General features: G+C 40.1%; 1 protein-coding gene across 3 annotated transcripts in view; it reads right to left on the bottom strand.

Moving 5' to 3' along the window:
* ASAP2 (ArfGAP with SH3 domain, ankyrin repeat and PH domain 2) overlaps positions 1 to 22,467 on the bottom strand; it is an 84,718-nt gene extending 62,251 nt beyond the window's left edge. For all 3 annotated transcript variants that reach the window (XM_059842848.1, XM_059842849.1, XM_059842850.1), the window contains exons 1-3: positions 22,168 to 22,467; positions 5,063 to 5,135; positions 1,056 to 1,201 (exon numbers count right to left, since the gene is read on the bottom strand). In XM_059842848.1, coding sequence (XP_059698831.1) covers positions 1,056 to 1,201; positions 5,063 to 5,135; positions 22,168 to 22,293 — 345 coding nt within the window. In that variant the 5' untranslated portion in view covers positions 22,294 to 22,467. The remainder of the gene's footprint in view (positions 1 to 1,055; positions 1,202 to 5,062; positions 5,136 to 22,167) is intronic.
* Positions 22,468 to 23,575: the final 1,108 nt, after the last annotated feature.

Genomic DNA, 23,575 nt, shown 5'->3' with positions numbered 1-23,575 from the left:
ACATCCAGAGAAGTCCAAATCAATATAACCAATATGAAATACATCTCACTGTTGATAAATACATTTGGCTGTATTCATCAATATCATGATTGGGTAAAAAGACAGGACAGCATCAGAGTGAATAGAACTGCCCTAAATCCTATCAGCTGGAAACATTCCCCAATGAAGTGGTTATGGCCAGCTGGCTGCAAACTACAGACATTTGGTCTAGACTCACAAAAGCATTTGATGTGTCTTCATGCCATTGATTTCAGCAGACACAGACTTTTAAATACACCTGGGAATCTGGGTCATTTGCCCTTCCTAGCCCCTGGTATAAGAGTTCTGTGAATTCAAGTAAATTTGGTACTTAAGATACGGGATAGCTCTACCACCTAGGATGTAATCAGTCTGCCCTTTTTGCACCCTCTGATCAATGTGAAATTGAGGCTGAAAATTCTCCATTTATAATGAAAAATCCTGTTCTTCCACTTGGCTCCATCCCATTTGGCTCACCAAAGAGGCTTTTAAGACTTACTGGCTTCAGCTGCAGGATTGGTCCCCAATGGATGCTACTGTTGTTTTAGCATTTTGCTTGATTTTGTTTCCCTGACTCATTTCCCTGAGAAGCAAAAATGCTCTCTTCCAGAGCCACTAAAATCTCCCTTTACAAATACAAATGGAAAGTGGGAAAAAGTAAAGTAAAACACCATGATCACACAGTAAATCAAGTTGGATTTTGCTGGTTTCACATTTTAAAGCAAATTGAGATGTGTGTTTTATAATGCATGTTATAACTACATTATTGTGGGAAGTTTTTAGGCGTGAGAAGTGTTGGAAGAGGGGGGTTTGTTGCATTTTTATGTCATGGTGATTTCTGGTTTCTTTGGTTTGGGTCGAGTTTTGACTTCTGCAAAGGGAAAACCTAGGACATGAGATATTTTCATAAGCTGAGAATTTTGTAAGAACATTGGTTGCTAAAACACAAATTGCCTTCAATATGAAGAGCTGTTATAGTTCCAAAATACAGCTTTTGGCTTCAAAATACCAACATGTTTTTCTTGAGTAATTCTTACCAAATTTTTGAAGAGTGCAGTTAGTTCCTTTGTAAACACAGAAAATTTTAAAAACGCTGTTCCCAAATCTGGGTCATCCCTGCAAACACAGTTGCCACCAAACTTCTCCAGTGCTTGTGTATACTGTTCTTCATTTTCCACATGAGCTTCAAAAAGAGCAAAACATGAAGATATCATCAGCAGATAAAAGGTTATTGAAATCACAATTTATGGGGGTTTAAAAAAAAAAAAGCTTTTCAGAGTTATTGCTAAAAATGTTTACTTAATACAAAAAACAGCCATTATTTACACTTCAACACTGATATGCCAGAAATATGACATATCTCACTAATTTTGGTTTGCATGTTCCTATCCACACATACAAATGACAATGTGCCATGACAAGACAAACATCTGACACCCTAGAAAGATCCATAATATTTCTGCACCATAGCAGAGACCTCATAACAACTCCCAACTCCTATAATGAACTTTCAGATTTTTGCCTTTTAGTAACACTTTCTTATTTTAACTGTGTGCTATTATGCTTTACTGTGTGCTGAAAAAGAAGCAGAAGAGCTAAAGTGTGCTAGCAGAGTCTTGGATTTCTACAGCAGAAGGCAATAGATCAAATATTCCTGGGTGATCCTGGAAAAAAGGACTACAAAACATGTTACAGAGGAGGACAAAACCATATCTGCCAATTCAGGGCAGCAGTGGGGATTTGAAGCAAATCCTAGCAGTCTGCATTTACCACAGGCTAGTTCAGTTCTGAAAGCAGCTCTGGTTCATGACAACCAGATTCCTTTCTGAGACAATAAAACCAGAAGCTCTGCCTTAGAAATCATCCAGTGGTCCTGGGCTACACCAGGACAATTCATGCAGCACACATCTAACATCAATGTTCAGAAAGCTTTGAGCTGCACATGTTGTGGGGTTATTCAGCCCAGGGCATGAAAGGAAATCTAGGCATAAAATAAATTCAAATACAAAGGAAATCTGAGAGCCTTAACTACTTTGCCCAAGTGATTTACTCCTAGACCACCAGGTTACTTGCCTATATAGACAGGCATACAAAGTCCCTTTGTCAAAAGTCAATTTGCCCTGTGGAATAAAACAGAAACAGAAAGCTTTTCTGAACTCAAGTTTAGTGACCGTATCACGCTTGAGCATGTGGACAAAGCACACCAAGCTGGCACCTGAGAAAGGTAACATTGCCTATTTCTTATTCTAGCTGTAGACAATTTCTAAAGCTTCAAAGGAAGTCAGGGGAAAAAAACCTCCCCATCCTAGAAAACAATTATGTATTAATAAGGACCAAGACTGTCTTGGTCATTACATGAGACTAGCATAAACCCTGAAGATTATTTAGAGAGGAATAATCTGCTTAAACAAGCAATGATTCCATTTCATTTCAAGCCCATTTTTACACATAAACACATTTAATATCCAAAGGATTTTTGATACAATGTCCTTTCCCAAATTTCAGTGAATTGGTAATATAACCTGTTCAATAAACTTATCATGCTCCAGACTGAAAACAAACCTGTTTGTTCATGCATCCTATCTGGAATGCCATTCAAGAACTTTGTTTCTCAAACAGCTACAAATTTCCTCTAATTTCCAATATATGAAACTAAAACCCTGTGCAGTAGTGGTAATTAAAGACTGACATAATGTATATGCAGAATGGGAATTACACAGACAGCATTAATTCTACAAGTCTTTAACTTGAGCACTTGAATTTGCAGCCTGTGATAGAGAGTTTGCAGATAGCTATTAAATTTTAAAACTGAGTACTAGCACTGAAAGTTACTTATTTTCCTCAGCGTCAACGGCAAGGGCTGAGCACTTACCAAAATTTTTGCTGTAGAATAAAGTAAGGATGTTCAACTAATTCTATTGTGTGACATATATACACTTGAACAAGCTTTCAGTGAACTGGCATAGACAGCAAGAATGAGGATGTGGCAGGTCACACCTCCTTTTGATCTCACATCTACCCAGTAAGGTGAATTATTTCCACACTGCTTTCTTTCTGCATTTTTGCTGCTTACTGTATCCAGCTTAGCTTACATGAATCCAGGTGAGAGAAGAGCTCGGGCCACAATTTCTACAGCAAGAAGAGAAAGGTTCCTGCATGCAAGCAAGGTGAAAAGGCTGCTACCATTAAGTGTTATGGTTAGATGGGCAACCAGTAGCTGAGCCATGCTGACTTTTTACCTTAGGAAATAAGCACAGCACCCATTCCACACAGCATCCCCAGGAGGCTTCTATTCCCCAGCATCCTGGGGACTGTTCTTCTGGATTCTGAGACATTCCCCAGAATGCTGATGGTAGTTTATTGCAGCAGTACTATTAACTGAGCCGGTGCCCCCCAAGTGCTTCTGAAGAACACGAAAATCTACTTTTCTGATGGGACCCTTCAAAATACTCTTCCTGTCCTATGGTGTTTTCCTGACAAATTTTAAAAGGTTCTCTACAAACAGAAGGTATGAAATCAAAAAAAGAAACTTGATCTAGTTTTGAAGGCTGAGGCTCTTTTAAAGTAAAGACCCAAGCTATATACAAATTGGGAGTCGCTATGTAATCCTTAATAATAACTATTAATGATAATAAAAATAACTGTATAGGGAACCTATACTAAAAATCTGTCACTGTGCTCTTCTGTATGTAGGATCATGGGGTTTGTTTTGTTAAAAGAAATCCCAGGGGCTGACAAATGGCGTGGTTAGTGATGTTTCTGCTGGTGGAAGATAAAAACCTCCAAACCTTTCATCTTTTTTGCCAAGAATGGGTGGGCAGCACAAATTTAAAACGTGAGCAAGGTACTGATTGTATGCAGAAACGAGTGATTTGCTACAGTGTTCTAACAGGTACTCTGATTATGAGGCATAGTCTAGAACTCCGGAATAAAATTAAAAAAAAAAACTCAACAGGCAAAAAAACTCAGCTAAGCAAGAAAAGAGAAGAAAGAATGCCAAATCAATGAAACAGCTCCTGATAAATCTTAAACTGAGCCCTTCACAATCCAAAGATAACAGCTTTACTACATTCGACAAGGAACTTCCTTTCAATTACTGGAGGTAAATTATACCACAACAGCAGTTCTTGTTATAACCTTGTCTGAACACCAACATGGCCACAAGTTCTGTCAGGTATTGGTGGCTCTCCAAGGTTGACAGGCCTATCTATTTTGCATTTAATATAGATTTTGTTAGCTTTAATTGCTATGAACTGCACAGTGAGAACAAAAGCCAACCAAATGCCGTTTCTTACCCACAAAAACAAATGCTGTTTCTTATTTACAAAATGCTGCTGATCCACAAAAACAAAAGCTTCAGTTATTTTTTCAAAGAAGATAAACATACACAATTCTAAGAGATTGGCATACATTTAAAAATGCATGCAGCAATAGTTCTTTGTATTTTATACAGCATTGTATGAAAAATAACCGATTTTTTACATCATGACAATAAAAAGTTGCAGCTTATCAGCTCCCTCTTGTCATGAAGTTCTCAATATACATAAGTGAAAGCCACCAGGGAGACTGAGGTTTCACAAAGCAGTAGAGCCAATGTAGCTTCTTATTGCTGCCAAAGAGTAATTTCACCCCCCCACATCCTCCTCTCTTGATGATACACAGGCCCTACCACTTCAGGTGCTCATCAAAGCCCAATTAAGTTGATCTCACTGCTTATGCAGCTTTATACAAGCTTAAAAATTTATCTAGGGATCTTGTCAAGCAGGAGGCGTGACAGAAGGAGCAGGAGCCCACACCCAGTGGAAAGAGGAGAGTACAGCTTTACGACTTGGTACCAGTACGGCAGCAAGAGAGGTTTAGCTACCCCACAACACCTCATCCTTACTGAGGTCATGATCAAAAAGCTAGCTCAAGATTACCATTTAAAATGCACATATTTATCTTCTCAGAGTTACCCATATAACTCTTTCTGATTCAGTATGACATCTGACTGTTTAAATCTTCTAATTTCACCAATATAAACTAATAGGAATTACGTACTTACCCAAACCAGATAAGTTTATGGCTTTGACAGATTTCTTCATTTTATAGAGAACAGTTCGGTCAACATCCAAAGCCTAAAAAAAGAGAAAAATGTAATAGTGGATTGATTGTCCTTTGGCAAATTTCTGCCCTGGAAACCTACTGTATTTACAACTATTACATAGCTAACTTTATTTCCATAATTAATAATTTACTTGGTATTTGTTTCCACATCCATCCACATAACCTATTCTATCCCCTTGCCCGAAAAAACACCTTCTCCATCTTTGGCTGGGGATCAGCATCATGTAAATTCAGCAGGAAACAACTTACACAGTATCGTCTTTCCATGCTAAATTATTAAAGAAGCTTAAAACAGTTTTCACCCATCATATATTCTGATGTTGCTGAAGAAATGAGCAATATCACTTTCCTAGGCAGAATATTGAAAATGGAATTTAATTTCAGTTTTCCTGGATAATTTAGTTAATTGCTTTCTCAACTATATGAACTTTCTAACTGCTATGCTGAGCAAAATAAATTGCATCTCTCTCAAATATCTTTCACACAGTTTAACACAAGGCTAAGCTTTCCCCAACACTATATAAAATTCAAGTTTAAATCTTGCCCAGAATGCTAAAGCACTTATAAGTACCAAGGACAACACAACAAGCAAAACCTAAAACCTTAATGTGTTGAAACTGTACAGGTCAGGCTTTCTTGGGTCCTCTCTTCATCCCCTGCCTGTCTTTTCAGCTGTGTCAGTGCAAAGCTGTACCTGAATCTTAACAACCTGCGACTAGAAATGGGGGAGGGGAAATCACTTCTGGAAAGCTTTCCAAACAGGAAACAAAGGATAACAAATATCTAGCCATTTGAAGAGGGACCTGGATACATTTATGAAACACAATTACTATGTTTCCAACTGTGGTACGAAAACTACAGTTGCTGTTGCAAGAAGTTTTGCCTACCCTCCCTTTCTTGGTGCAATCTTCTCATAGTGTGTGACATTTAAGAGTTCCTATGTGTGCCTACAACTAATAGGCAAAATACTGAAAAGCTTTACATCTTTAATACTGTATTTCACTCTTGCTACAGACCAAAAAATTGAGAGGAAGACTTTGCCTTTGTTTAATTGAGCAGCATTGGTGTTTATTCACATCTAGTGTTTCAAAGGAGTAATTTCAGGATAAAACTTGAAAATGTCAGCTCCTTGTCTCTAGTGGTGTTCTTCATATTTCCTTGTCCTTTTCTTTGTCTACATCTTAGCACTGGGAAATCAGTTCAAATCCAGTTGTAGCTTCACTACAGTTCACATTTCTAAGCTTCTGCTTGTTTCATAAATATATACATACTATACCAATGCACACACATGCACCAAAATGCACCTTAATTCAACTTCCTGGTGCATTTTCAGTAGTTTCAGAAGCAGGAAATTTCAAAATGGCTTTGGATGTTGCATATACTAGCGTTTCTTTTTATTCACTTAAAAATGCCCAGTAAACTCCTGAACAAGGAGAAAAGTGACCATGTATTTCACATGGTGGGATCAGTTTTTCTTCTCGGGCAACGTTGCTGGTTTTGCCTCCAAAAACTCTATTGTGAGACTGGTAAGACAGCTTATTTTAGCATTTGTTTCAGCACAACTGAGACATATAAATAAGTTTCATAGTCCCACTCAGCTTCTACTGATGAGCACTCAGACTGCTCTACAGTTAAAAACAGTAAATATAGCTTTGACTTGGGGGGGGGGGAATTCTCTACAGTACATAAGACAAGAAGTCACATTATTGTGGAAGTGGTGTTTTGCACGTGAACTGAAACAGAAACTCAAAAGTGACCTTCTTGAGTGCGTCCTTGTCTGTGCAATCTTTTTTCCAAATACGTATTTATGTCTTCTGTTCATTTACTTTCATGTGATTTTTGATGACAATCTGATGAAACCATTTTTAAGGTAAATTACTTTTCAGTCAGAAGTATACTAGGGAGAGGAACAAGCATATCACAATCAAATGTAGATTTTCAAAGGAACACAGCACAGAGGACTCAAGCTACCAGTGATAAGTAGCAAAGCTTTTTTCCACGTGCAGGAACAAGGTCCAGTTTCACTTACCAAAGGCCAATTTCCATTTTCACTGCTTCAAAGGTTTTTACTTTGAACAGTAAAATGTGTCAACTAATTAGAACCAAATCCATCTTACCAGGAAGAAATCAGTCTGAGATTACTGAAACATCCTGAAATGTTATTCTACATCCTACTCTGTATGCTTAATTCTAAATAATAATAATAATAATAATAATAATAATAATAATAATAATAATAATAATAATAATAATAATAATATTTCTGCTTAAGTCTGTTTCACATTGCCTAGAAAGATTTAAGCCCATCAGGATTTGCAATTTTCAAAGATTTAATTGTGCTGCTTCCCCCCCAAAAAACCTCAGAAAATAAAAAGATTGGCATCAGTCCCCAAATCTATGTCTAAATAGATCTGTGCAATATAGATGGCTGGCATAAAAGATGAATGTATTATTCGCTCTTTTCAGTGAAGAGAGGAGAAACAACTGTTCTATTATTAGCATATTTAACTGAGGGAGGAAAAAAAGCAGGAAGACAGAAACACAGAAACTGAACATCCCAGAGATGATTTTGGCACCTTTTACAGAGCCAAAGGGTACGGGGAAAACCAGGGCAGTAGCAGCAGTGGAGAGTCCCCAGGCTCTAGTGGTTCATTAAACATCTTTTGTGCCAAACTTACAGCAGAAGTCTGGGTCTTTGTCTCATACAAGTGTCCTCACACCAGTGTCTTTTTCTTTGTGGCCCAGAATATAATTAATTATTTCTGAGGGAATAGAAAAACAGCCATACTGGATCAGATCAACACCGCATTTAACCTGATATCCTCTATCAGGAGCAGCCAACAGCAGATGTTCGGGGCAGCAAGCAAGGAAAAGCACGTACACATCCTTCCCCAGGATAATCTCCCAGTTTCCAGTAACGAGTTTAAAAACAAAAGACTGAGATACTCTCAACCATAAACACTACATAGCCCAATAGGCTATTATCAAGAGAAGAAAAGCCCAAATTTTCTCATTCCAGACAAGGGAAAGAAAAAAACTAAAGCATGGGAAGTAGGGACAGAGGAAGAGAAAGGAGTCGGCCATCACCTTTACTTTATTTTGCATTTAAAACAGTTCAAAATCTCTAACACATTCCTTCCTTCTTACCCACAGCAGCTTCCTTTTGGAAAGTGTAAAAGTTACTATTTCACATTTTCAGCTATTTGGATGGGATTTTGCTGAAAGTATTCATAGAACTGGATCTGAATTTGAGGAAAGTCTCAAGATTACCGTTTTGTAAAATAGAGTCCATTGGAACAACAACAACAAATGCTTGGAAGTACTGCTAGAGCAGTAACAAAATTTTGGGAAATAAATCTTGTATCATTAGAAAAATTATCCTGGAGTCAGGAACCTAAGTGTTCTTCTCTAAACTGAGCATCTAACTGACAAATATACAACAAAAAAAAAAATTAACACACTGATTTTTTATTTATTATACACAGTTATCTTAACACTATTTCTTTAAAACAAAATCAGATCTCACTCAATTTTAGCAATTTGCTTTAAAACATTGGTCTACTCAACAGTCATAAATCCAGCACTTCATCCATTCCAGTATTTTAGAATAAGTAATAATGCCAGAGGCTGCTGCAGATGCTAAACACATATAGGAACATCCTTCCCAAAAACAAAAGGCACAGGAAGAAACTTGGTCAGTTAAGGAAGAGAGGCAATCAAGTAGTTACTGTAGAGACAGCAGAACAAGACAAGGTTCTTGTGCCTCACTGGACTGCTCTTGTTTAAAAATTACCAACAGCAAATTTTTTATACTTGTATCCAGGAACCACAATAGTTTGGTGTTTCTCCTGTATCTTTACAGGCAATCTGATATTCACTGTAATTAATCCTTGCTGACTCAAAAGATCAGAGATATCCACAAACATTCTGTCTCAGCTTGTTATTTTTCTACTAGAAATGAACTGTCCACACTGCTGGCTTCATTCAATCTACTTCTCTGTTACAGAGGGTGGTAAAAAAACTTCCTAAATTATGTTATCCCTCTCCAGAATCCCCTTTCTCCTGCTCTTATGTCATTTCCTCCTTCAATGTATCAGTTTCTTTTCTAAACCCTCTCCAGTTTCCTTCCACTGATCACCTTGCACATTCACAGAGGGACTGATACAAAGGGTAGAAAAAAACCCTTACAGGCATAGTCTGGGGCAAGGCATTGTAGCTTCTGAATGGATGCTAGAACAACTGTAATTTAAAAACACTTTAATTTGGGGCAATTACTTTACTTGGAGCAGTAGCTATGTGAAAAACTGCAGTAGCTATGACAGTTAACTGGTATAAATGAGCTCTTTGCTGTGAGACCTGTTAGCTAAAGAGACTGAAGGTTCAGAGACAAACCTGCAAAACAAAGGAAAGAGTTTATGGCAGAATAGTCTCTGAAAGGTCCCCTTCCACAAAAGCATTATTTCTCCAGCATCTGGGTTTGAGGTTCTTGAGGGCCCAATGACAAGGCAATCTGTTTAAACAAGCACTGGTGTATTTGGCAGAAGAATGTAGTAAACTCTTGAGCTAAGGATATGCATGGTGGAAAAAAGTAACACTAATGTGCTTTGGGAAGTTTATACATGAAAGTGCAAGGTAATTCTTCTGCAAAGGTAAACAAAGGGAGAATTTGGCACTGCTCTATGTTGTGTATAAAACCAGACCCGAACATGATGACTTTGTACAATGCATTTATTAAAACAAAAAAGGGATGCCTAAAAACCAGAATTCTCTAACAGACTACTTCTGTCAGAAGAGAAATCCTAAATCAGAAGTTCAGAGATACAAAATGTTACAGCATTAATACAAGTCACTAAATGAGACTGTTTCACACTAAACAGGTGCTGTATCTCTGTATAAATTGATTTCCACAGGCTCCCCTCACTACAAAAAGTTAGAAATGCAACAGATACTTAACAAGGAAACAGGCATCAAGCATTTTTTGTGAAATAAAATCTCATGCTTACAGAAAGAATGGAAGCTGCTTATGTCAACTATTTCTCCAGAACACATCCACCTCCTGCATTAACCAATTTTTACACTGAGATATATACTTTCCTTCTCCAACACTACAGCTATCTGCTTTCAAAGACAAAATGCCTGGACTTTAAATACAGATCTCATAAGCAACATAGCAGATTATGCACTTAATCTTTACAGTTGCTCATTTATAAACAGAGGGAGTGTAAAATAAACTCCCTTATTTAATATTTAATTGTAGTTTATTTTTTCAGTTGCAGTAGCTAATTCTTTATATCATCTCCATTTATTTAATATAACATGCTTCAACATCCTAAGATATATCACCACGTAAAATAAAGTAACATAGGCAACAGGATTAAAGTTCCAATGATGATTGTCTTAAATGGACCAGTAATATTTACCAACCCTTTACTTTTTACACCCTGCGAAAGACTTTTTTCTAGCTTCACGTTTTTGCATTTCTGTCTGCTGTCCGCATCCATTAAAGCCGTTCACGGCTGGGAGTCCAGCTGTTGGAAGAGGCTGATCCTCACACTGTGTCATTCAACAGCATTATGATGAGCTGGCTGATGAGATTTTCCTTTTGCAGATTTTTTAATTCAGGAACTCTTTTCCATGCTATTAAATCTTTTTAGACACCATCAGAGGCAACAAGAATTAATCTTTGCAGAACATAAAGCCTTTTTATTCTACATGTGATAAGCTTTCTGAAAAGAGAATTTTTAGTTATTTAGGGGAGCAATTAACAAATCAAAACACTTTCCAGACACTCAAAAGTTCCCACATTAGTGGTCTAATTTGGTATTTGTAGTCTTCCAAACCTCTACTTGAACCAGGCAGACACTCCTGTTACAATCTCTATAAAACAATGACAAATGAAACAGTTACATTTCCCCCTATGTATGATGTACTCTATGATAAAAACAAGAACCTTTGCAGTGTGTACACAGATCAACTGGATGCCATAAACTGATCTATCCCTCCACATCCAACACTCCTTTGACTTTTTCTTCTTTAGGTATCCAATAATTCTAGGGACAAGAAACTAACCTAGAAAAGAGAAGAGTCTACAACAACACAGCAAAACATAACTGCAGTCTTAACAGGCCTCTGAGAGCTTCTTAACAGACATAAATAATAAATCGGTGTCACACACATCACTGGCAGACACATACAAGGGGTCCATTCTGAAAGGGAATAGAAGGCACACAAACTCTATCTAGTTTATGATACACCTGAAATTCTGAGGATGCCATATTCCCACAACAAAGAATGGCAGAGGTATCTAGAGGGGACTTAGTAGAGTAACACAAATCACCTCAAATGAACCAACCATTCTCAGGGACATACAGAACCAGCTGTCAAAATAAGGTTCATCAGAGGTGGCAGCACATTGGACATCATCTCTATTATCAGAGTACAAATTTATTAACAGCATCTACCTATAATACTAATGCTATATTATTATTACACATAAAACCCAGTGTCAAATGATATAACTTATTTTCTCTTGAAACATTATAAAATTATTTCTGTTCTATAGTGGCCTTCAGACTTCAGCCTGTGATTTGCACTCCAACTTCTCTGTAATTCACTATACCTTAGAAAATCTCTGCATTGTCTCAGTATCAGTACACTTAAATGAAAGAATGCATCTGAACTGCCATTCATTTCAGGTGCTCAACACAGAAATCACAGGACACTATTACAATCTTGAAAGCAATGATCTTAAATTCTACTGGAACTTCAGCAGCTTTAAGTAAAACTAAAATTAACAGTTCGGACATTCCTGTCACTAGAGACAGCTGCCTCAAAGTGTAAGTGAATCTTAAGTGATGCAATTATTAGTGCACCAAAGAGTAGAGATACAATACTCATTTACATAACATTGATGCAAAAATAAAAGCTTTATCCCTACAGTGGACTTTGCCAAAATAATGAGAGAGTTCATGTCATGGAAGGTATCTCTAGAATGGAACAGATGGCACTTCCCTGTATCAACAATTTCGATTAGGAAGGTAAATTCATACACAACCCTCACCTAAGACAAAACACTACCTAAGACAAAGAACTTCCGCATTTAAAATTGAAGCAACTTAGAACAGAGAAGCATGTCCAGGCCTGTCAGAATCTCAGTTTTCTTAAATGAAATAGAAAAGAGCTACTGAATCAACTGATTGAAGCAAAAGAGACAAATGTCTGAATCTATATGTAAGCAAGCATCATGTGTCCTTGCACCAGTGCCACATCTGTATGGGCTGGGGGACAGGGAAGGCAATGGCAAACATGGCTCCATCCCTAAAACAGACTGGGCTGGAAATACTGATATGAAAAGCTTATCATCTATATCCAGACAATTTAAACAACAGAAGAGAGTGAACTAAGCAGAAGAATGAATGAAACCAAACAAAAAGAAGCTTAGAAAAGATTTACTACTTTGCTGCTTCCTCAATGCTATTCTCATCAGCACAATCAGCATCTAGTCTACATGGAGCTCAGAGTGTAGGAGGACTCTGCTGGCATTTTTTCCATTGTTGTGTAACATACACCTACAGTGCTGGAAAATAAACAAATAATTAAAAACATGTGCTTTGCAAAACTCCATACTGCATGTTTTACATGTGACTACAGAGCAGGGGCTCTGTGTTTGCAAATGCTAAGGAAATTTCTACTCCTATTGCAATAGCCAAACAGTAATCCTGGTTGATTGAAGGGGCTTAAAATGATTACTTCATGCATTTGTTTCAGAGTTGACTTCCCTAGAATACAGCCTAAAATTCCTTGAAATTGCATCTTCTAGGAAAGAAATATTTCATTAACAATGAACAGAAATCATAAAACATGAGAAAATAATCTGTAAGAACATCCACATCCCTTCACTACCATTTTCCCTTCCTATGTGCTTTTTAAATGTAGTACAAAGCTTTCAGGAATGTGGAAGTAGTTTGTTCAGCTCTAATCACTTCAGCTGTTTTGATGTATCTACACGCATACTTAGCATAATGCCTAGACAGAATTATAGATTTCAGGCTAGAACTACATTGATAATCTGATCTTTAATCAGGGCTAGCTGAGGGGTCCACAAACAGCAGATGGTTCTGAACACCACACTGCTCCAAGACAACCAGGAGCAGAGTTTCAGCCTTCTCTCTCAGTTCTCTATTTCTTCTTGGTTTAACAAGTCAGATGCTAGAATTTATACTACAGCTTCTTTCATGTTAACTTTTACAGCCACCTCTTAAAGAATATACTCCAAAGAAATACACTTCACTGCACAGTATGTCACTTACATAGTAAATATTTTTGTGAAGCAGAGTTCACATACACAAAGAAGCACATTTTTGAAATTCTGTCCAACACCTACTCACTTGAAAACAAAGCCTACTACTTGAGATGAAAAGTACTGAATCACACCACCCAAGCTAATTTCCTGCAAAGCACCATTGCTCATAAGAAAAAGCCTATTCAGTTACCATACTGTATCTCGGTTCCTCCATCAATAAATTCTCCCCTGTAAGGTAAATTATTTTCTCTTTCCAAATAAAACTGAGATATGTATAATATCTCATAAAGTCTGCATAATTCTTAATTACACCCCATTTTCTGAGGAACTCACAGAATTTTTCTTCCATTCCTAAACTACAGTAGGATATAGCCAAGAGATCACCATTATTCCCTGTCCTCCACCACTACCCCTTCCCTATATTCCTGCCTGCCTCCTTGCTACACTGACCCTTTTCACATTAGCCCTGCCCCCATGTTCTCAGGCCTGTGTTTTCATCCTACTTCCTGTGTGAACACTGCCACACTCCCTCTTCCTTTGCAGTTCCTGTCATTTCCAATTTCTCTGAACTTCCTCAGACTTCTTATGCATTTCCTCATCCCCTCCTTAGTGCTTCTCCCCAATTAGCAATTCCAGACCCTTCAATTCCTCATATGCCTTCACAGTACTTCTGCTTCTGAATAACTCTCTCAATCTCTCAATTAGTTTTTAATTCAAATTACATTTTCTTGTTCTTCACATTTGACTGATCTCCATGTTACCTCTTACACATTCCAGGTGCCCATTACTTTGTGAGTTTTCCCTTTCTTGTGTTGCCATTTTTTGTTGCTTCCCAGCCAGATTTATTTGACCACTTAATCCCTAGATTGATGTAAACTTCAGAAAAGAAGTCTACATTTAGTTGAAACAAAAGAAGCTTGTGGCCACCTTAATCACAGAAAATCTCATCTCTAATACTAAAACTCTTTGAGCTGATGTCTCTCTCCCCACCAAGAGCAGCTACACAAACAGTAAGCATTCTGCATATAGAACAGTTTAAGCTTCGTGCTAACAAACCTGACACTGTGTTGGGAAAAGGCTACCAAAAAAAAGAGAAGTCCTGCCCTCAATTTGCAATAAGGTTAACAGTTACAAACTCCAAACTTTTGCTTGTCCCATAAGTAGAACTACGTTTTCCAGCTGGGTTAAAGAAAAAAAAAAGGTCTCAGTTAAAATGGACCAAAGGAGAGATTTTAATGCTATATGATACCTGGGTATAACCATTTTGTACAGCTTTACAAGTATGATTCTCAGTAATTCTGATTTCCCATTAGCAGCTTCCAGCACTGCTGAAAGAGTAAATAAGGAGACACACAATTTCTCCTATTGTGAACCTCTTGCACATTTGACTATGCTACAAATGTGAAAGCACTGCCTTCCTGAATAGCAGTGGTAATTGCTGTAAATGCATGTTTAGAATGTTTTTCAAGCATTTCTGGTAGCAGGAGGGGAACCAGTACTTGCTTGCCACTCGTCCAGGAACACTTACAATCTTTGAGTGAGAACATCTCTCCTCAATTTAAAGGTCATGGTCGGCATTTCTGCATTCATTGCAATATTTTTTTTTCAGATTGTAAATATTTCTCCTTTTCTTTCCATCCCTGCCTTTTTAACCCTCTGTGCTACATCAGATATCAAGGTAGTCTTCAGAGGATTTGTCAAAAATATTTGCTAGTTACCATCTTAGCTCTTTCAGGATCCTGGGAAATAAGTCAACCAACCCCAACAAACTGAGTGCTTTAAGCTCACAATTTTGTTTATTGCCTTGCTTACTGGCATCTCTATTCCTGCCATCCATTCCACCTTCTCCCACACTTTGAGCTCAAAAATTGCAGCATAGCACTTGTTTGGATTTGGCAATACCTACATTATCTTCAATGCTACTACATTCTAACTGCATATTATGTCTTCTTTTTCTCCTTGCAATTCTATGTGCTTAAAAGCGTTTTTGTTTTCTTTACTGTCTCTTGCAACTCCTAAAGAAACTTGACTTTTGCAAATTTGTCTTTTATCTTTACACATATTCTTTAAAACAAAACCTTCCTCTGAATATCTGGCTTTTTCTTCACATGTCTGACAGGCTCAGATAATTTGTGACATTCTTCCTGGGGTGTTCCAAGTCTGTAGATTTTCCCACAGTTTTCCCCTTCCCTGGAATATTTAATGAACATTTTTCAGACTGTAGTATATGCACTCTTCCGTTCTATCGACCTCATCACCTCTCAGTTGAATGATTTTTTTCCCTATATATATATGTATATGTGTGTGTGTGCTTTGCTTTTAATTTCTTTGTTGCATTTTTAGTACATAATTCATTCAGCCCCTACTATTCAATAAACACTTCACTTGTTCCACAACCTGATTCCTTCCTTTAAACCAGCAACTCTCACGTTAGTCCCTCCAGCTTCTGTTTCCTTACATAAAAGTCAGCATCTTGGCTTGCCATGACAGATGCCTGACATGACTTTTTCCCTCTCTAGCAACTTCACAAAGGAAATAAGATTTATTTGGAGACAGCAGGGGCTGAGAACAAGTGAAGGCTCTTGCCACTGGCCCACTCATGAGAGTCATTTCATCTTAGCATGAAGCCCACCTGAGGTCCAGCCATTGCTCCAGTACCTTGGACAGGGCTGGGCCAAGGCAGGGACCTCCACAGAGATAGGACAAAGCACCAATAACTGCTGTAGCAAAGGAGTTTCAAGACATTAAGAAAGATAAGGAGACTGTAAATATTTCAAAAGCATAGAGAAGCTTGACACCCAAGACAAGAGAGGGAAGAGTCAGCCTAAACAAGGCTAGACCTGACTTTTATGGAGCTTTAAGTGGAAAGGTTGCTTCTGGGAAACTGGAGCAGACAGATCGTGTGGGCTGTCTAGAGTGAGGCTCAGAAGGTGCAGTGCTGGAGCTTACACAGGGAATGGCTGTATGTAATACATGCACATACTCACACAAATGGAAGGTGAAAATTATAAAACAATCATAGATTTAAGAGTTGAACTAAGTGTTTAATAGCCACTATTCCAACGCATATGAATAAAAAGAAAGCACTTCATAGTGGTCCAGCTACTAACACACTACACTGGTCAGATGCACCAAGTTTTCTTGCATTTCTCCATCTGTATTTATCAGTCAGATCCACTTGACATGTGGACTGTAAGAGCTCTGGAGCAGGCTTTTGTCCTGTGACTTTGCAATGCCTTTCAGAATAAAGGTTCACCTTTATTCACCTTTACCTAAAGTTGCTGCATATTATGGTATAGAGAGAACAACGTGAAGAGGAAGTGAAGGTGGTTAAACCTAAGCAGACATAGCCACTTTCTACATTACCCTCTCCTAGCATCAGCATGAAGTACACTAGATTCAGATAAGACAGTTCTGAAAAATACACCAACATTATGGAAAACTCAAAACACAAAACCAACCATTTAGTAAAGTACTTCAGAGAGATATATATCTTTCTTTAGAAATCCATATTTTTCATTCATTCTCCTAGGAGGAATGGGAGCATTTGATAACGCCAAGCAGATTCATCACCAAATGCACTAAGGTGCACAGAAATCTTTTTTTGTAGTTTGACACTGTTTTAACTGACTGCCTGTTGATGTTAAAGGTTTAAAGTTGAAACTGGCTACCCGAAAATATGCACAAAGCTCCAGCTGAAGCCGTACAGTTTAGCTCCTGTATTTCTGCAATTTTCATCCTCTACATTCCTCTCAAAAAGAACACAATTCCCACACTCCTTTTGAAATCATAATGCCTTTTGTGTTATAATGACTTTTCCAGAAATCTCTGGATACCGATGACAGAGAATCACGATTCCAGAAAGGAACACAAAAAACACTTTAAACAACATGTATTTGTGGAAGTGTATTTAGTAATGAGGTAAGAAAAGTGTGCAAAAATGTTCTACTAAAGAGCATGCTGTAGTAGGCATAAAGATATATTTTATTAAAAAGAAAAACATACAAGAAACCATAGTAAATTTCTCAAAATGAACTACAGCATACGACACTTCCTACTGCTTCTCAAACTACACAGAATCACTCTCTTCATGTAACTTTGAAATGCAAGGCATAATCATCAACTACTGGAAAACAGAATCCAGTCCTATAAACGTAGCAAGCAAAAAGTAAATATACGGGTGTATCCATGCATCCAGACTCACATTCCCCCACCCTACCAAGCTGTTATTACATCTCCCCCTTGTTAGCTTTGCCAAACCAAAATGCAGAAGAGCATGCTACAGCATTGTACCATACAAGAGGGAATCAAATTCAATAAACATCGATCCCTTACACCACTCCCAGCCAGCTGAAAACTGTGGATTGCCTTAGGTGGCAAGACGTTGCCATTTCTGATAGAAAATTGCATTATAAATAACAGTGAGGAAGAAAAGGATTTGATTCAGAAATGACATGCTGCATTTGTAGGTGTGGTAATTGAAAAAAAAAAAATCTTTGAAAGTGTAAAATAACAGAATTATTGAGGTATAATCATCATGGAATGGGACCTACAAAACAAAGGCAAGTAGAGACCTGAAATTACAAGTTATGCCTTTAACATTAATTCCTCAGCTTTTACAAAAATTCCTTGAGAGTGGTTTTTAAATAGACTGCAAGCAATTGAAATCTATTTCTATCCAGAGAACTAAAACCACCTTTGGTACCACTATACAGTTTCTTTTGGTTGTACACTTTGCGTATTTTCCCCATGTTTGTCCTCTCTACTTTTTAGGACACATTTACTCCAGTGGCAAGTGCCACTGTGATGTGGAGGTGTTCCAGTAACCTATTAAACTTCTCTCAGCGCTTCCATTCTCCTTCCTTCCTAGGAAAATCTGTGCATGCAGTCAACTTGAAGCAGGTGAGTAAATTTTGTACCTCAGTCCTGACTTAGATGGAAATGTCTTCAGCACAGGGACTGTCTGCTACTCCCTGTTTACACATTAGTCTGGAAAACTGCTCCCTATCCTAATTACTTGGTCCAGCACTGGATCCCAATAAACAGTCAGAACAGAAATATGGGCTTCACTTCCACTCTTTATTGTAAAACTTAACTCATGCTTCAAAAAAAAAAAAAAAAAGGGGGGGGGCACAATTAGATTCTAGTCATTCCATTACTCTTTACACTAATTTCTAAAAATCTTTAAAATTATCAGTTACTAGAACCACTCTGCAGGTTTCATTACACTTTAGTTTAAGAATGATCACCACAAATTTTTAGATCCTGTGACCTTTAGTAGAAACAGACAATTAAAAGGGCTGCAGTTCTTAGACGAGATTACTGATTTCAAGCAACCCCTCCCCCAGTCATGTGACCATGCTCTGAACTCTATCAATTAAAACTTATTTAATCTTAGTCACTATCACACTTGTAAAGATTAAACAGTAACCTGTAAGGGCCTGTGACATATTGCTCACTAATAATTTCGTTTCAGAAGACGCTAAATATTCCCAACATTTTACTAGGCAACCTCCTAATCTGAGAACAATGAAGAAATTATATGATTCCTTTTCCTTTGAAATCACTTTGTTGTTCCACAAGCATGCCTTCCCTAATCCCTTTTCCACTACTGAGAGCAAATAAACAGATTCAGCAAAGAGTCAGATGCTCTTTCTGCAAGTGTTTGAACAGGCACCAGCTCCCAAACTGCAATGCAGGTGTTTCTGGTGATCTCAAAAGCCATGATCCATGGTCTGTAATCAGTGTATATAATCATATAAAACAGTAAAACTAAAAGTATCTTCAACTGATACTAAGAATCAACCATATTGTGAAACTGACAGAGGTCAGTTAATCCAAGTTCAGATTTAAGGCAATACCACTGCCCACAAAGATATCTGGATAAATTATATACTCTTAATTGTCCAACATCTTATTGACTTCCTCACTTAACAAGGCTCTTCCATTCCACCATGGAAAGCTTCATTAACTAAACTTTTAAGACACTCCTAGATACCTACTAATTAACAAAGACAGAATTACAAAACTAGTAGCCAGCAATGTTAAGTGCAAAAGACATCCCAATGGGATGTGAAAACATATCTGTATTTGCGGACAGTTGAGCTCAGGCTAACAAGTCACAGCAGCCTCCCCCTCCTGTGCTTCTGCACTGCCTCCCCAGCTCCCAAGGGAGCACCAGACTTGGGAGCCCACAGCTGGCTTCATGCAGGCAGTTGAATACTCCATTCCAGAACCATACTTTCTGGGAGTAGCAGTAAAGAGACACCCTCTAAGTATCAGTATTAACCACTTAATTTGTTGGTTTAATAAATGTATACAATATCTTGGGAAGGAAAATGTGTCTTCGGTTAATAAACTAGCTCTCACAGTCGCTTGTTCAAACCAGGGCATACACAAAGTCAGCAGTCAGCCAGTTTCAACTTACCTATTAACTGCTTTAAAGTAACACATTCCCTCAATCATGCACAGCCAGACTTCCTAGTTCCCAGAACTGCACTGCCTGCTGCAAGAGAGCAGTGTGCTCTGCAAATCAATGCTTCCCACCACCAGTGCCACTGGAAATGCACAGGTTCTTTGTATTCCCTGAAGGTTTTTTGTTGCATTCTTTAATAAGCTTTAGTTCATAACAAGCTGATGAACTACTTGCCCAGCCTCCCAGAAAAAAAGGTGCTGAGCCCTGACTTCTCTATTACACAACTTATAGACAGCTTTTTATCCAAGAATCACATTTAACCTGAAAAACCAGGCACGTCATGCTGAAGGACCTGAGTATCTCCAAACCAAAGAGGTCTAAGCCTGAAAAAAGCTTTCACCATTTTGAAACTATGAAAATATATTTGTTGCTCTTGACAAATCACAGAGAAAAAGATTCAGTAGTCATTTCCACACATGCTTTCAGACAGCAGCACAAACAGGCAGGAACTGCTGATATTTTGCCAGAAGTGCCAGATAGACCAATACTATTAACAACTACTGCCAGTCTCTGCAATCTCCCACCTCCTGCCTTGCAAACTTTACTAGGCTCATTGTTTATTATCATTATTACTAAAGATAATTTTGTAGTAACCTAGCAGACAGCATCGAATACCAGCAATATGCAGATACCAAGAAAGATTTAATGTTTTGATTGAATTCCATTAGAAATCAAACATCAATCCACTAAGTTTGACTTAGAGAAAAAACAATTTTTTTCAGAACTGCAATAAAAATCTCTAAATCTCACAAAACTGCTTTTGACACAAATGGTTATACCAACTTCGATCTTGTATTAGTCAATTATTAAGCACTTCTACCTTGCAATTAAAATTATTCATTACTATAAATATTCATGAAGAGGTTGTCTTTGTTACAAAATTGTTGATCTTAAGACTATCGGGTTAATAAAGCATAATTAGATCCAGGCATTTAAGTGCAAGCTTGCAGGGCAGAAAATTACCTCAGGAACAAGATTATTTTGAATTCAACTCCTTGCTTTAGTGGTTTTGGGAACTGGCAAAACAGGAAAATCCTGAAAAGGGTGTTTAAACACCTAACCTGGGTTTTGTTCACTTAAGACACGTTAATAATCCATTGCTAGTGGCAGTTCTTTTGAAAGAAGGGACACCAACAACCGACAAGATTCTTTTTGCTGAAGAGGCTCTTTTTAAAATATATGCTTAGTGCAAAACAAATCAACTAAACACACACTGTAAGAACTGATGTAACAGGTAGATGGAGCAAATTAATCTGCAGCACAAGTAAGATTCCCACCTCCTACAAGTTACTTCAGAGAAGCTGCTAGGGGAGTCAAGATACACAGACGCTTCTCATTTCATTGTGCGTGTATGACTGGGATGTGGAATGTACTCTCACTGTGTTCAGACCTGTCCCAGATTTCCCTCTGATTTGAAACAGGAGGGAAAAGAGCCTCCCTCTCCCGAGTGCTGGCAGACATCCCCCGTGGGAGGAAGGGTGGGCTCTCACCATCAGGTCCAACGGCACGTTCCGAGTATCTTTAAAGACAGAAAAACACCCGGCTCTCGGCGAGACAAAAGCGGCTCACGCCAGGCACGAGCAGCCCGGCTGTCCCGAAGGAGGCAGGGAACAGGGAGCTCGGGATCCCGACACCGAAGAGCGGGCACGGCCCTGAGGGAGCGGCTCCTCAGGGAAGGCTGCCTTAAACCGTATGGCCGGGGGAAGTGCGTTTAAATTTCTGTGTGCGGGAAATGGAAAGCTGATTAAATCCCACCTGTGCCCGGAGGCAGGCAGACACACACTCAGGGAAAGGACAAATAGGGAAAGCCGAAGACCCACAGAGAGACCAAGGCGGTTCAGGTGGCGATGTGAGGGAAGGGGCTGACGGAGGAGACTGCAGAGTTCAAGTTCCCCCACCCCCATTTACGAGGAAAGAGGCCGGAACCGCCCAGATCGGGGCTCCTCGGGCGTCAAGAGGAGCGAGAACCGACGGCTGGAGCTCCCCAGCTGAGGGCGGCGAACGACCCTGCCCCGCCGTGAGCTGAGGGGCGGGCAGAGCGTGAGCCCCGCGGGCCGGGGGTGCGGCGCCCCGGCCCTTCCCCCCTCCTTTTCTTTCCCCTCTCCACTCGGGCGAGCCCCATTTCCATTTCCTCGAAGCGGCAGCCGAGGGCGCTGCTCGGGGCCGGGCGGGAGAGGGAGCGGCAGGAGCCAGCGCCGGTAGCGCCTTGTTCTCTGCAGCCAGGCCAAAGAGGGCTGCGCGCCCCGCGCCCCCCGCCCGGGCTCACCTCCTCGATGGCTGCCACTGTGTTCCTGCACTGGGCCATCCGGGTGGTGAAGTTGGAGGCGGTGGGTGACTTGTAATCCTCATTGGTCTCGGACACGAATTCCGACACGGAGATCTGGTCCGGCATGGCGGGGCGGGGATGAACGAGGGGAGGGAGGGGGAAAGCAGGCGGCTCCAGGGGCAGGGAGGGGAGGGCGTAGGGGGGGCTCCCCCTCACATCGCTCGGCAACCGGCGGCGGCGGCAGCGCCCTCCTCGCAGCCCCGCTGTCTGGAGCGGTGTTGTTCCTCCGCCGCCACACAAGGAAATTCCCCGCACCCACACTCCTCCTCCCGCGCGGTCACGCAGCACCGGGGGCCGGGCACACGCCCAGCCGCGGGAGCTGCCTCCACACCCCGCCCTCCCGTTCGCTTTCTCCCTCTCGCTTTCCTCCTCCTCCCTCGCTCCCTCACGCCCTCGCGGGGCGGGGGCGCGGCCGCAGACCCCCCGGCAGCCCCCGGAGCGGACCGGCAGCCCCCGGAGCGGACCTGCCGCCGCGCGCTCGCCACCGGCGCCCGCCCTGAGAAGATGGCGGCCCCCTCCCTCTTTCCCTCGCTCAGTCCGTCCTCCCCGAGCCCCGAGGGGAGAGGAGGTGGCAGGCGCCGGCTGGGTAATCCCAGCGACTGGCAGGACGAATCCAGCCGTGTGGTTCGGATAGTGTTTAACAACAAAAACCCAAGGGCAGGGGAAGGTGAGGCGCCGTGCCTGCCTGGCAGGAGGGGGAACAGGTTGAAGCCCACAGGACAGGTCTCCGCACTGTCCCCTGCGGGACTGCTCGCAGGTGCAGAGACAGACTCTTCCCTCACAGCTCGTAATTTATGTTTCAACAGTTTAATCTGTTTTACGAGTTCGTTGTCTAGTTTCGAGGGAGCTAAAGAGAAATGTTGTCGTTCCCAAGAGGTCCGTGCAAAAATATTTTTAGGCTAAGTAACGTTTAAATCTAAATTCTTAAAAAGGTTTTTCTGTACTCAAGGAGTAAGAGCTATCAGAGGAGGTGCTTTGTTCTTCAATATAAAGCCACAAGGTTCACTCAAGGCAAAAAGGGGTGAAACTCAGCCGGAGCTGTGGCGTTTTTGGCTGATGCAGCAGAAGGGACACTGGCAAGGTGTCACTGAAAGAGCATGGTGTTGCTTGCATTGGAAATACAGGGATGTGATCCATGACAGAGGTTTCTTTTGGCCTCAAAGCCCTTAGGACTTCTAGCTGATTCCTGCAGAAAGCTTCAGAAGTCTGTATTTTGGCCCAGAAACTCTCCTGTGGCTCTTTCACTCCCCTCTGGTGATAGTTATTAGTTTTCTATAAGTGATTCTTTATTACTCTGTTTTAAAACTCTTCAGGGAATTCAGATGAGTAAGCAGGTACTCTTTTGCTG

This window comes from Haemorhous mexicanus, chromosome 3 (assembly GCF_027477595.1).
Source record: "Haemorhous mexicanus isolate bHaeMex1 chromosome 3, bHaeMex1.pri, whole genome shotgun sequence".
NCBI classification, from domain to species: Eukaryota; Metazoa; Chordata; class Aves; order Passeriformes; family Fringillidae; genus Haemorhous; species Haemorhous mexicanus.
This window is presented reverse-complemented; position numbering and strand designations above follow the sequence as displayed.